Source organism: Cinclus cinclus, chromosome 3, assembly GCF_963662255.1.
Source record: "Cinclus cinclus chromosome 3, bCinCin1.1, whole genome shotgun sequence".
Lineage (NCBI taxonomy): Eukaryota > Metazoa > Chordata > Aves > Passeriformes > Cinclidae > Cinclus > Cinclus cinclus.
In genome coordinates, this window is record NC_085048.1 from 37,598,928 (window position 1) to 37,614,346 (window position 15,419).

Consider the following 15,419-nt stretch of genomic DNA (forward strand, 5'->3'; position numbering starts at 1 on the left):
GATGGTGATATCAGGGTTGAGTTTTTACGAGTAAGGATCAAAAGAAAAGCCAACAGGAAATATATCATGGGAATCTCTTAGAAAACGCCTATCTAAGATGAAGAGGTGTACGAAATAGTCTGCAAGCAACTAGGAGAAGTCTCACATTCACTGGCATTTGTTGTCATGAGAGACTTCAACTTACCATGTCTGCTGGAAATACAGACACACAGGACAGAAGATGGTCTAGGAGGTTACTGGAGTGTTTGGAAGATAGTCTCCTGACACAAGTTCTGAAGGACCAAAAAGGGGTCCTGTTGGACCTGTTGATTGTGAACAGAGAAGGACTTTGGGGTGATGTGATGGTCAGAGGGCTTATTTGGTGCAGAAATAATGAAATAATAGAGTTTGCAATTCTTGGAGAAGTAAGGCAAGGGATCAGCAGAGCCTGGCCTTCTGGAGGGCAGACTTTGGCCTTCTTAGGAGCCTGGCTGACTCAGTCCCTTGGGAGGCAGTCCTGAAGGAGAAGGGAATACAGGAAGGCTGGATTCCCTGTGCTTTAAGAGGGAAACCTTAAAAGTACAGGAGCAGACTGTACTGGCAGCCTGCCATAAATTTTGGAGGTGAGGAAGAAGGCCACTCTGGCTTAACAGAAAGCTTTGAGTGGAAGAGAGTTTATGATATTTAGAAGAAGGGGGAGGCCATTCAAGAAGACTACAAGGATGTCACGAGGATATGCAAGAGGAAAATTTGAAGGGCAGAAGCCCAGTTATAACTTAATTTGTCTCCTGCCAAAAAAAAAGGCAATATAAAATGTTTCTATAAACACATCAACAACAAAAAGAAGGCTGCGGAGAATTTCCATCTTTTAATGGTGCAAGGGGAATATAGTAACAGAGGATGAGGAAAAGTTGGAGGTAGTGCTTCAGTCTTTAATAATAATAGTAATTGTTAAGATGCTGATTGGTTACGAGCCCTCTGAGATGAAAGAAAGGGATGGGGAGCAGAATGAAGCCCCCTTAATACAGGGGAAAATTTTTCAGTGACCTGCCGCACCACTTGGTGCACACAAGTGTTACAGGGCCTGGATGGGATCCACCTAAGGGTATGGAGGGAGCTGCTGGAAGAATTCACTAAGGTTTCCATCATTTTTCAACAGTCCTGGTTCACCAGGGAAGCCCCAAATGACTAGAGATTAACAAATGGGACACCCATCTACAAGAAGGGCTGACCTCAATACTGGGGAAGGTCTTGGAACAGATCAGCTGGAGCAAGATCACATGGCATGTGCAAGACAACCAATGGATCAGGCCCAGTCAGCAGGGGTTTAGGAAAGGCAGGTCTAGCTTGACCAGGTCTAGCTTGATTACCTTCTCTGACAGGGTGACCAGTTTAGTGGTTTAAGGAAAGGCTGTGGATGGAATCTACTGGCACATTAGCAAAGCCTTTTACACAATTTCCCACAGGATTCTCTTGGGGCAACTGGCTGCTCATGGTGTAGATGGTATTTGCAGAGTAAATTGACTGGATGGCTGGCTCAGAAAGTGATGGTGAATGGAGTTAAATTCCATTGGTAGACAGTTATTAGTGGCATTTCCCAGGGCTCAGTGTTAGGGCCAGTTCTCTTTAATCTTTATCAATTATCTCAATGAGGACATTGAGTGCACTGTCAGTCACTTTGAAAATCACACAAAGTTGGGCAAGATTGTTGATCTGCTGGGGAATAAGAAGGCTCTACAGAGGGATCTGGACAGAGTGGATCAATTTTCCAAGGCCAGCTGTATGAGGTTCAACAAGGCAAAGTTCTGGGTCCTGCACTTCAGTCACAACTAACCCATGCAGAGCTAGAGACTGGGGCGGAGTGTCAGGCAAGGTGCCCAGAAGAAAAGGACAGGAAGGTGTTGATCATGAGCCAGATGTGGACCCAGGTGACCAAGAAGACAATGGCATCCTGGCTTTTATCAAAAGTAGTGTGGCCAGTGGGACTATGGCAGTGATTGTCCTCCTGCATCTGTCATTTGTGAGGTGACACCCCGAGTACTGTGTCCAGTTCTGGGTGCCTCAGCACCAGCACATTGAGGACCTGGAGTGGATCCACAGAATAGAAATTAAGCTGGTCAGAGTTGAGAGAACTATTCTAATGAAGAGCAGGTGAGGGAGCTGGGCTTGTCTAGCCTGGGAAAAAGAAGGCTCAGGGGGACCTCATTGCTCTCTACAACTACCTGAAAAAAGGTTGTAGTGACAGGAGGCTGGTCTCTTTCCTGGGTAACAAGTGGTAGGACAAGATGAAATGGCTTCTAGTGGTACCAGAGAAGGTTTAGGTTGGGTACTGGGAAAAATTTCTTCATGGAAAAGGTTCTCAATCATTTGAAAAGGCTTCCTCAGGGAAGTGGTGGATTCATCATCCCTGGAAGTTGTGTTGATGTGGTGCTTAAGAACATAATCTAGTGGTGGAATTGGCAGTACTAGGTTAAGGGCTAGGCTCAATCTAACCCTTTACCAAACTAAATGATTCTCATTCTATGACTTTTTTCTGTGAAAGTACAAACATATGTGTAAGTATTTATAAGAAAAAAAAAAACTAGAGCATAAAATAAATGAAGGCTCTAAAATGTCAAAGAAAATTTACTTACTAAAGTTTTTCCTTTTATTTTTAAAGATACGTTTTTATATTTCTTTAGTGTGTAATAAATTGAGAATTCTGGTATTTCAGAGGTTTGGAAGTCAGTACTTTGAAAAAGTTAAGAGTCCCATAAATGGCTTCAAATTGAGATCCCAAACTTTTGGAAACCTTAGAGCAAAGTTATGTTACAGGAAATGTTTTTCTGTAAGAGAAGTAGAAGAGATTTTTTTTTTTTCCCTGAAGAATCAATCAGTCATTTATCACTTCCTAAACCTAGGTTTTGGAATAGAAAAAAAGATTGAAACAGGTCAATAATATAAGCGTAGTTTACAGTCAAAATGCAAGTAAAAAGACATTTTTCATGAGTAAGCCTGCCACCAACAACCAATGAAGTCTTCAGTTGTGTACTACATAGAAACAAAAGATCTAGAAAGGGCTGGTGACATGGGCTGTGAACAAGGAAGAGGAATTTTTCTAGGATCTGGTGTGAACATACAATAGCAGAACTGGCACAAAGTTATATCACTTAGATCTTTTTGGACAAGTTTAAATACAGAGCCTTCTACAAGTTCCTTCATGCCTCTAAGTATATGAGGCCTAGAAAGAGCTTTACTGTTATTTGGTGTCAATGCATAAAAATTAATTTTCTTTGCCATCTTGGCATTATATTCAAAAAGTGTTGTGCCTGCCCAGTACACATCAGGAAAGACAGGCTGACCTGGGATTTGCTATGAATTTTCCCTTATTTCCAGGCCTCTGTTCATCGTCTTTTATTTATTGCTACCTGACATTATTACTCAATTAATAACTATTAATTAAAAAGTAGAACCTATTAATTTAAATATCGGCAAAAGAAAAAATGCTGAAGCACTGGAGAGGCTTTGGCAACATATAAATCCAATAAACTGAGAAAGTAAAAAAATAATTACAAATGTGTGAACTAGCCTGTATTAATATAGATACATAGATATAAATGACAGAGGTAGCACTCATTCAGAGCTTGTTCTTTTTTAAAAAATCACAGGGCAGATTGATTTGATAGTTTGCAGATTTTTGGCTTATTAGTTCTCAAAGTTCTACTGTTTCAGAGAAAGATTTACAGGAGCCTAAGATGTAATGGAAAAGATGAAAATTTGTTATCCCAAACCTCCTCTGGCAGCTGGTTCACTTTTGTCACTGGCTAGATTAGTATAGCTGTATGTTTTAATAGAATTACTTTTCTAACTACAGAAAAATAAGCACAGTACGTAACTATGGCGTGTTTGTTTGGTGCGTTTCTTGGGGGGGGGGGGGGGGCGTTAGTTTCTTTGTTTTGGGGTTTTTTTTAATATTGGCAAGTGGAGATGTTTCTAAAACATAAATAAATAAATAAATAAATAAATAAATATGCTCACAGTTCTTTCTGTCAAATGTTCAGCACACAACTTAGCTTGAGAAACACAATGTCAGTCATAGTTCACTTATGTTGTTCACTCCTTTTCCCCACTATGTAAGATTTTTGGTATGTTATGACTCATAGGGTCTACTCACCTGTCTACATTTACATACTGTCAGTATTCACATGGTAACACGGGTCATGGCACAACACTTGTGTAGCCCAAGCATAGGTTTTGGAGAATTGCAAGACTGCTATTTGAATGAAGGTAAGGTATGGGTTATATAGAGTGAGTCTTTTCTCACAAGCAAGTTTAACAGGTCTGCAAAGACGGGATTCAAATTCTTGGCGCTGCTTTCACTGGTGTTGTAACTTAGACCCCAGCTTAGGCTTGCACTAAACCAGAAGTGGCTAAACACAGTTTTGAGTGCTCATGTTGACAGGGTAGTTCCCTAAAGTCCACTCAGTTGTTGCCTAATCCTAAAAATTCAACACTCACTGGGCTGGGGAGAAAGACGAATTGTGACCTCTGCATCGTCGTTTGGTTCTAGAGCTCACTGCAGGAAATAGTGGGATCAATAAGATAAACAGCTGCTGTGGGAGAGATGCAGAAGGTCTTACCTCCCAGCACCTTACAGACCCATGAGTAAGGCAGTGTTGAAAAATATACCAATATCAGTACACCTCTCCCTGGTTTAATTTACCCCATCTGGATGTTTCTTCTGTTCACTCAGACTGTACCCTGCTCAGTAGGAAAGTATTGGTGGAGGTTGTTGCTGAACACACCTATTTTCTCTTTTAGTGTAGAGGAATGTGGCTAATTTGGGTTTACAGCTTTTGCAAGGAGACAGGACATATAAGAGGCTAAAGGCATGCCTAGATGCAGTTTTATGAACACAGCCTGTAGCAATTTGTCACTCTGGAAGTTGTATAACCACTCTGTCAGAACCAGAAGGCAATAAGATGGTCTAAAATCTACTTTTAAGGTTTCCAGTTAATAAAACATAAATGACAATAGTTTGAAGTCCTCCCTCCCCCAAACTTAAAAACATAGAAGTGAATTATAGCAGTTGGGTACTTAAATGTATGCAAAGATTCCTAGACTGAAGCATGAAAAAAACCCAAAGGATTTAAGCAAAAGTACTTTTATTAGTAGTAAAGGGAAATGTGATATCTAAGAACTGTCAGATGAGAAAGTTTGATACAAAATGTTTTTTATAAGTTAAATCAGTAAGGAACTGCCTGGAAAGAACTGCAAAATGATTTCACAATCTTCAATGCCCTTGGCGATGAAGGAGGGATGAAATCTGATAAAACAGAAAGAACTGAACAAGGGGTAAATAAGTCTAACTGTACACACACAGGCAGGGACTGCAAATTAACTATTGCTTGAGAAGAAAAAATAAGGAATTAACATCAGACATCTCTGAAAATATCCAGTCAAGCACCCAGCATCAAGTAAAAATGTGAAACAGGATATTTGGATGATTAAGAAAGAAATTGTAAACAAAATAGAAAACATATATATATATATATATATATATATCACTGTATAAATACACTGTATCGCTATATCACTGTATAAATACATCATACACTCTTATGTTGAATAATTCATGCAGCCCTGGTCATTCTACTTCAGGAGAAAGAAGTGCAAGACAGAGATTGACAGAAGAAGGAAGTGAATTCACAGAATACAGGACAAATCCAGACTACTCATCATAGTGCACCACCCTGATTTGGGAAGCATTTGGACTGTACATATTGGATATAGAGCCCTGAAGATGTCTGGAAGTCCACAGCTGAAGGTGTCCCTAACGTGTAGGGATCAGTGGAGGCCTTATGACAGGATTGTATCCCTGCCAAGGCACACAGGCAGGGACACACGGCTGGCCATGTGGGCTTGTGGCTCGAGTCGGTGCAGCTGCTCTTACTTTATGCACAACAAAGTGTCTTCTTGAAAGAGCTGACAGACAATATCAGGGAAGGATTGTGAGGAGAAGTATAGGCAAGGTTTGAAATTAACATATAGGCAAAATAACCATGCTGTCCTTCAGTCTCAGGATGCATTATAATAGTTTGGTTTTTTGTTTTTTTTTTTTTTTAAATCTTTTTCCTATAACACCTTGTGGCTACTGAGGTAGCTGATATTAAATCCCTTCCCAAATCATGCATCCAGTACAGTGTCTGAACCCAGAAGGTAGGTCAAACAACATTTACCAGAGGTATGCCACATTTCCCAGTGGAAGTTTTTTTAATTATTCTTTTTGGTAGCAGAGGGTGGTAAGGTGCCACACAGCTGAATCTTCTCTCAGAACCAAAAGGTAGATATGGATAAACTCCATATCTGCTATCATGCCAGAAGTAGTGGCAAAATTATGCAAAATCTGGAGTGTACCTAAATAAAATTAGTAGAAATATTACCTGTGCTTTGATATTGCTTTATGTTGTGTCTCTTATTGCAAGAAGTTGCATGCAACTGAATTAATGGAGTTCTTCCACATATGTAAAAATTATATGTAAAAAATCTGTATTATGGGGTGATACTATGACACTACTTTGCAATCCCATTGTTTTAATGATAGGTGGATTGTTATAAAACTTTGAGCTACATTTAATTGAAGAATAATTTAGGCAGGGAAGATTTTGGTAAATTGACACCATGGCTATAGGATTTAAATCCAATATTTCAATAAGAGTGAAGAGGAATTATTGAGGCGGGAATCATTCTTCAAGCACTGTTGAGAACTGAGTTTACTCTCTATACCTTGTATGTTCTTTAGTAGACGAAGTTTTTACATTGACAGAGAAGGTCTTGTAAACCTCATTGCTAAAATGGTACCCTGAGATGACAAAAGTTTAATTAACTTAAGCAAAGTTCAAATTGAAGAAAATGAAAAGAAAGTGCTTGGCCATTGCTGGCATTTGAGAACCCAGTAAGCAATGATTTACCAAAATCTTCAAGCAAATGATGGACAAATCCAACCAGTTAAGGATTTTTTGGTAATATTTCAGCTATGACTTTCAGTTGCCTCCTCCTCACTCAAACAAATTATTTGAATCTTATCCAGAGTCACCAAGATTTTCTTAAATGAGGCCATTGTTTCCATGAGACAATACTTCAATCATTCCATTGCTAGAAGAAACTAAAAATGGGCATCACATTGATAAGGTGTCACAACAACCAACTTGATATCACTCTGGTGTACATTCAAGATGAATGACTCATGAAAAGCTGTGTTACCCTGAAGGAGAAGAAAAATTTACCCAGTTCTGTCCTCTAAAACTCACAAAAAAAAAAAATATAATGCACAAATACTTATAATAGCCTAAACATCAATACTTTGCAGCCAGAAGTACCAAGTGAAAAGTGTCTATATATGCCAAGGTAATAGAATACTTCATTAACAGCAGTAGTCTCTCAACTGTTATACCAGTACATCTGCTAAGCTATAACTATGTTCAGAAACAGTTTCACTGGAGATGGAAAGATCTGAGCCTTTCCAGCATGCTTTCTGATAAACCTTTCCAGGCAAAATGGAAGAGCTTTGAGGAGGTTTTAGATGGAGACAGTCTGCAGCAAAAAAAAAACCGACTTCCTGTAAGTAGATCCAGTTAAAAATTCTTAAAGTAGTTGGCAAAATGCCTTTTCTCTGGGAGACATAGAAATTGGCTTTGCTCTTTTGCAGACTAATCGTTAGACACGTCTGATCACAGAAGCAGAGGAGAAGAAAGTGAGGAAGAGATTAGACTGGCCACTTTTCAGCTTTCTTACTCCTGAAGAATTCTTACCTTGGAAATCAGGGTATTTTAAAATGTCTGACAGACCGAACATGGTAATTTTCCTGTTTCCTTCTAAAAATACCGATTTTCTTAAAAACAAACAAACAAAAAAACCCCAACAAACAAACAAACAAACAAAAAGAACAGAAAAATCAGTCCTATATAATAAAAAAATTCCCAATTTTATCAGAAATTTCATGAAAAGTTATAAAATGTATTTATTTTCTCACAATGAGCAAAATCCCCCTTATATTTTTCTGTAATACTGAAATTATTATTTTCAGCATTAAAAAAAAATCTGTTAAAATATTTTTCTTTCCTGTTTCCATTTCACTGTGAGTGGTATAATTTCTGCTTCTTTCTGTTCTAGAATGAAAGGACATTTTAAAACGTCCCAGATTGGCTGGAGCGTTGTAATTTTGCTGAGTATTTCTCAACAACGTCTATTTGTAAGCAGAGGCAAAGACTCATATAGATTCATTTGCAGGAGTATGATTAAGAGAATGCTCTCTGCCTCTTGCTACTATGAGCAATATCAGTAGGAGTAAATCTGTATCATCCCAGCTTTAACTTCTTCCCCAGCAGGATCTTTGTAAAAGTTTATTTAGCTGCTTCTCCTTCTCCTTTGCTCTTCTATATACATATTTTATGTATAAGAGGGGAGCTAGAAAGAAGATGGGGAAGCAGGGTTATGTTAGTGTGAGGAGCTTCCAGGGCAGGCTTCCAGGGCAGCTTTGCTGGCTCTTCTCTCCCCAGCAGCATCGCCATGTCCTGCTTCGCCATCCTCCTGCAATCATCATGCTCTTCAGATGTGGTCTTTCATTCTTGTCATTAGTCATAATCCTCAGTTTGTCAGATGTGTGTTCTGGCCTCTCCCATACACCTCTGTTTACTCTTCCTCCTGTTGCCAGTCTGTTCCTCCCTTCTTCTCCATTCCTTTCCATGCTTCTTTTCTACATTTCCATTCTCTAATCCCAACTACAGTCCTTATGGGCTTTAAAAAAATGCCTCATAGCGTTCACTGTGCCTCCAAACCAATCTCATGATCTTATGGTTATAACTCTTGTTTTGCTTCCCCTTTCTGCTTCCTTTGTCTCCTGCCATTATGCCATTTCTATTCAGGCTGTCATCTCTTCTGGAAAGGGATTTTTCTTGTTCTCTGTTTTGCAAAGCACCTGGCATGTTTTTGATTCTGTCAAACAAATAATAACAACAGATATGAAATTTGCAGTGCAGCAGAATCCGGATATCAGGAAGTAATAGAGGCAAATTACACTATCATTTTCATTGCCATGTATACACCACTATTTGACAAAATTTCTCATTGATTGGCTAGGTAAACATCAATAAACTCAAAAATTCCCAAGCAAACACCTCTAACACGAAGGAAATGTAGTTGTGTTTCACGCTGGATCTCAATGAGCCACAGGATTATACTTGACAATTTCAGTATTGGAAACAAAGGAAATAAATGAATGAGGTGCAGTTTTTCAGATGGGGATTAGGGTATAAAAGTAAGTACTGGGAGAAGATGTAAATAACTGTTTAACACAGAGAAGCAGGACAAGGGTGGAATGGGTGTGTTCAATTTAACTCTGCTTAATTAAAAAAGCATACAAAGGTAGATAAATTCTAGCATGTAAGCTAATGGAAGTAGACTCTCCCTTAGCCCAATATTATCAGAAGCTCTTAGTATGGCTGAAGAATCTTACAAAACAGTTTAATTGACTCATCTCTGTCATTTCATGATATTAGGCACCTGAAGACAATGTTTCTGTTACTTGTGCTTCTAAAAAAGCTCTAACAAAACAAACCAAGAGCTTAAAAAAGAAAGGGAAATAATACGATGTGGATTTTACTCTACATTTACTGACAGACTAGTCATATGAAATCTCTAAACAATATAGCTTTAGCATTAATGGATGTAGGCCAGGACTAAATGGAAATTATTTTACATATGGCTAGAAATCTCTTAACTAAATTATTTGCAAATTCCTGGGAGGAAAGCAATTTGTTATAGACATTGAGACGAGCCAATGTAACTCTAACACTAAAGAAAAATAAACCAGGGGAGGAATGTCCCCCTACTATACCAACCAATATTCTTATAGTATTTGTCATTCCAACACATGGATTAGATTATTTAACAGTGTGAATCAGAGGGAATAGATTCATTCAAGAGAAGTGTGATATTAACACATCATTGCATGCCATACATCTCTGTCACTAAACTGGAAAAAATGGGAGCAGATGTTTCATGATAAACCGAGAAGAGGATCTGATACTATTAATAGCCATAATATCTGAGGCTTAACAAACAAAAAGAAGAGCTAGAGGAAGCAATCTGATGGAGGGACAGAAAGTTTTCTCCTGTCTCTAGTCCTAGGGACTAATTTTACATGAAGGGAAGGTATTAACTAAGCTAAACCTTATTTCAATTAAGTTTTTTTGCACCTGCCCTTTGAAGCCCTAGTAATCTATGGAATGCATGAGAAAAGAATTCATCAAAAAGGCACTCTGAGGAGCAATCTTTTCTAAAAGGAAGAACTTTTTTACTCTGATAGGTCCTGTCAGTATTTTGAAGACAAGTAAGCCTTTGAGTTAGTAAAAATGATTGACATGTGAATTACTCAAAGCTAAAGGTAAATGGTAGTCAAAAATGGCACTTTGATTCATAGGCATTTAAAACCTCAATTTACATTTGTATTGGCTGTCTCTCTCCTGATACCTTTTAGTTTGTACCAGAATGAGGGCCTCCAGATCAAGAGATTAATGAGATAGGGTACAGGGCCACCCTGGACTGTGGCTCAGCTTTACTCTGAGCGGCCACTAGATTTCAGTACCCAAGTACTAGTTTCACCAGAGCAAAGCCCAGGTGCAAGCTAGCAAATATGAAACATCAACAAATGGGAGATGAGGATTCCTGTGCAACACATGGCAAATCAATGAGATAATTTCCTTGTATCACTATGACCCGGCTACTCATTATCATAATGGTTCATTTCTAGCTGCCATGCTGTCCCATATCATTCCAGATTTGAATTAGACAGTCTATCTTCCTGGAAAGAGATGGAATCCCAAAATGGTTTGGAGGAACTGAAGGCCAGTCAAAGACAGTAGATAAAACCTCTGAAGTGAGAACAGGCCTTCAGTTCTTGGTTGCTACATCTGTATGGTTAATTTAGTACCTATTTATCCAGTCTCTGGTACATGCCAAGGCCATATCTGAAATCAACAGCGAGAGAAAATGTGCAAAAGTTACTACCCACACTGCAACTTCCACATAAAGGAAACCCCATGAGAGCTAGCTCTCCGAGTGTTGTGGCTAAGCCATCATGTATCTCAACAGTAAATCAGGATGTGCCAGGGATTCACAGTCCCTAACCTCTGAAATTAGATCCCTAAATTAATCTACAGGAGATACATGCAAAGAAGGATCAAAGAGATCACATGTACTTTATCTAATAGTTGAACAGTGTCAGAATGATACAGCGAAGTGTGGTGCCTGCAGATTGAGATAATAGCTCTTCAGGGAAAAGAAGGCCACTCGTCTTCCAAGAAAAATCTCCATTTTACTCAGAACAACAGTCTCCTCTTTCCCACAGAAGTGTCATAAACAAGATTTTCAGACGAAGAAGGAGGGGATTTCTGAAAAGGAAAGGTTCATCAGGAAGGGAAGGGATTGTACAGTGCAGGAAGTAACTTCAGAGGTAATTTTGGACTAGGCTTACCCTAACCAACCTTTTCTCAGGCAAGCAGCTGCAGCTCAAAGTGGCTGGCAACATATGAACACCAATATACAAATCTCTCCCACAAAGAGGTTGAAAATATCATGTTGGCCTTTTTGCAATACCTTCCCACAGCCCAGTACTATAGAGTCAGTTTTAGTCCTTCTATGCCTTTCTCACCCAAGAGATACGTAACATTTCCACAAGTTCTTGAAAAACAGGCCATTCATCAAGTCATAAAAATAAGGTGAGCCTTATCCATAAGGATGACAGACAGGTATTACATGTACATCCATCAGCATCCTAATTCATGGATAGTCATGACTCAGCTATCAATAAGCATGAGGGGAGTCAGTCTGCTGTCTTGTTCTGGAATTTATGCTAAAAAGGAGAGAGAGTGAGCCCAGTAACACCTGGATGTCATCTCTGTGAGCTCTCTCCCTACTTGCAGCAAATGGCTTCCACCAATTTACGCTATATTCATCTGCTTACTAATGCTCACTGACCTTAGCTAACAAGGACTTCCAACACCAAAAGGCTTTAAATTAAAAACAATAGCAACAATACAACAGAACTTACGGTATAAGCACTGCCAAATATAATGTCCTGTTTTACAAAAGTATGCTGCAGTGGTTCAATGACACATTTGCACATACAGAAGTCTTTGCTAACATATCTGGTTTCTGTTTCTGTGGTAGCCTAAGGGTCTTAACCAAGACCCTTAACTCAGTCTTAAATTAGACCTGAAAATTCAACCTTACATATATATATATATATATATATATACACATATATATAGATATAAACTTAAATGTAAATAACTTGACAGCATCTGATGTTAAAGAAAACAAGATAAATTCAGCTTTGCACAATCCTATTACATATACACAAGTGTAAAAATGGTTTTAGCTACGTTAAAGGCTTATTTTATGCAGATATTTCTTCCCTTTTCAATAATTATTAAGATGCTTTGCTATATTTAAAGAAGGTAATATTTCTAAGATATATTTTCTTCTTGCTTTTTCAGCAAATAATTCAAAAGCAGATGACACAGGTCAAGCATTAGTTTTCATATGATTTTCAACAATCCAGCTATATTAATGTCATAAAATCCATAAGAAATGTTTATAACAGTACAAATAAATGTGAAGAAACTTTCTCCCCATTCATTATGAGGAGTGTAATATCACAAAAGGTAAATTTTTTCTCCTGCTCCCCTGACATAATCCCTTTACCTAGTGTTTGTTTTTTTTCCCTGACATTCAGTTCCTCCTTAGATTGCACAGCCAACAGAAAGATTATGACATTATTTTAAATACACTCCATCAGCTTGTAGCACTGGTGTTAACTGGGCAGTCCACATAAACCTGACATTCTGCTCTTCTGTATTCAACAACTCTCCCACTGAAAGCACACTTGTTTTTCTTGTGTGTTTTGATTTGCTTTGACCAACATTAATGACTTCTGCACTTAAGAAGAGTCTTCTCCCTGACTCTTAGTTTGTTGGTTGTAGATAGACATTGCTTTTGTTGTTGCTGGGATAGTTAATATTCCTTCCCCACAACCATCTACTTACCCTGCAGGGAAACACAGGTGCTGCTAGGTAAGTATTAATGACTGACGCCAGCTGGGGAGAAAATGAAGTAGAGCATAGTGCTGCAAATAGCTTCCTACCCCATTTCCTGGGAAAATATCTCTCAAAGGCAGCTCTGTGCAAGGAAACAAACATGGACAAATGCGGAAGGAATTTGGTGCTGGGATTCTCAAGTAACTATTGCAAGAAAGGTATTGTCTGGGAGTCACCCTGCTGCTAGGAAAGCAGTTTCATGGGATAGGAGGCAGCTCGTGGCTGAGACTTGCAACAAAGAGCACACAGCCTAATTGGGAGGCTATTGCCAGCAAGTAGAAGGCATAAAAGAGGATGCACCTCTTGCACAAATTTAGGTAATATAGGCATTGAGACGATTATTTCTCTTTAAAAGAGCACTACAAAGAAATGCCTGAAAGCTGCTTTTTTTTTTTTTTTTTTTTTTTCACTTCCTTGCCCCCATCCCTGCTGTTGGCAGTGGATGAACTGAAGAATAGGAAAGCTATGTAGTAAAGAGCAGCCCCTTTCCCTCCACAACAGCAATGAATCATTCCTCCACAGCATTAAGTGGTTAAGGCCTGGTAATATTAGAGGAGAATCCTCATTAGGAATACCTCTCAGTGCCTTGCTGGCCCAATTTCTTCAGGTAGGCATATTTTCTTGGATTTGAATCTAACCCTGTCTTTTTCTCCAGCAGCCCATGAAAGTACAAATATTGTCTACTGGCAAAGGAGACACTGCTATTTTGTATAGATTAATATAAGGTATGACTTATGGGTTACTCCAGTAAACAAACCAGGAGAGACCTGGAATGAAATGGCCTGAGGGCAAGAGCCTCTGCAACACTTTTGCTTTCTGAACAAAATCCTAAACACTCAATCACTTAAAAAAAATGCCATTTCTGAGTGGCCTTCAGGAGGTATCTGGGTGACTATACTAAGTTTCTTCTAGGCAAATCAGATTTCTTATGCAGTGTACTATGTGAAACATCAGGGGAATAACACATTTAGTTTATGACTGAAAAGAACATGCTGGAGAGAACAGATCTGAGATTCCTGCACCTTCTTGCTGTTAAGCTACACATGTATTCTTGGCATAGGCTGTTTGTCCCTGAGAAAAGGAAATTAAAATGTTTTACCGCAGTTTTATAAATGGACAGGCAGCCCTTCAGGAAGCCACTGGAAGTTGGCATAGTAACACAGGTAGAACAGTCAAGAAATTGCCTGAGTAATGTTTCTACAAACATGAAATGAGAGGGATCAATATGGATTCTATCTATCTATCTATCTATCTATCTATCTATCTATCTATCTATCTATCTAATAGTTTGGTCTAGCCTCTTGCAAGCCAGGTTTGAATGTTAGAGTAAAAATAATGGATGATTTTTCTTCTCAATGAGACAGTATCCTTGGATCAGGAAGTTTGGTCCTTAATGTAAATTCATGCTTTTTCTTTATAATTCGAAGGAAGTAATCACAGAATGGGTCAGGGTTGGAAGAGACCACACTGGGTCATCTGGCCCAACCTCATTGCTCAAGCGGGGTTGTCCTAGAGCACATGGAACAGGATTGCATCCAGATGGTTCCTGAATATCTCCAGTGAAGGAGACACTACATCTCTGGGCAATAAAATAACAAGATAATTTGTATTGCACTCAATCAATCCTACAGACTCTCATCATTCCTTCTGTTTTGTTTTGGCACAAAAGAGGAAGGCATTAGTTATGGACTTGGGGCTATAATATCTTCAGTTTATAAATGACTTGACAGACACAGAGTCAAGGAATTCTAGTACCAGTATCACACATAAGTCTTCGGGCATAGCTGTGGCTCAAAATGTGTTTTTTCAGTGTTAGCCACGTTATGATTCATCAGATAACCTCTAAGTTGTAGTTTTTAATTATTAATTATTATTAGCAGCACAGTTCTACAATTGGTTATTTGGTTCAATTAAACGCAGAAGCCTTGGTCCATGGATGAATAGATTTTCTATTCCTGATTTAGCTCTTCTGGCACCAGGCATTATGTCTTGTTTTGTCCAAAATTCATTTGGCTGGCTATACAAATTTTGCCTGGCTCTATCACATCTTTTTTTTCATAGTCTATCAAGACATCAGTTATTTTTTAACTTGTGGTTCTTTTTTGGTCACTCTAATTAGGCATTAATTTCACCCAATTTGTATGGTATAAGTGCTAAAATCTGCTATCATTATACAAGACTTAAGGAGAACTACTGTAAAATCATCTGAGTAAATATCATCATAGTTCATGTGTTATTTTCAGGCTTTTATTGTAAAATTCTTCTTTCATGTCTCGATTCGATTGCTTGAATGAGTTGTGTATT

At 38.6% G+C, this 15,419-nt stretch overlaps 1 protein-coding gene across 2 annotated transcripts in view; it reads right to left on the reverse strand.

Moving 5' to 3' along the window:
• Positions 1 to 8,756: 8,756 nt before the first annotated feature.
• EPHA7 (EPH receptor A7) overlaps positions 8,757 to 15,419 on the reverse strand; it is a 161,499-nt gene continuing 154,836 nt past the window's right edge. For both annotated transcript variants that reach the window (XM_062489890.1, XM_062489885.1), the window contains one exon: positions 8,757 to 8,952. In XM_062489890.1, the coding sequence (XP_062345874.1) occupies positions 8,757 to 8,952 (196 nt within the window). The remainder of the gene's footprint in view (positions 8,953 to 15,419) is intronic.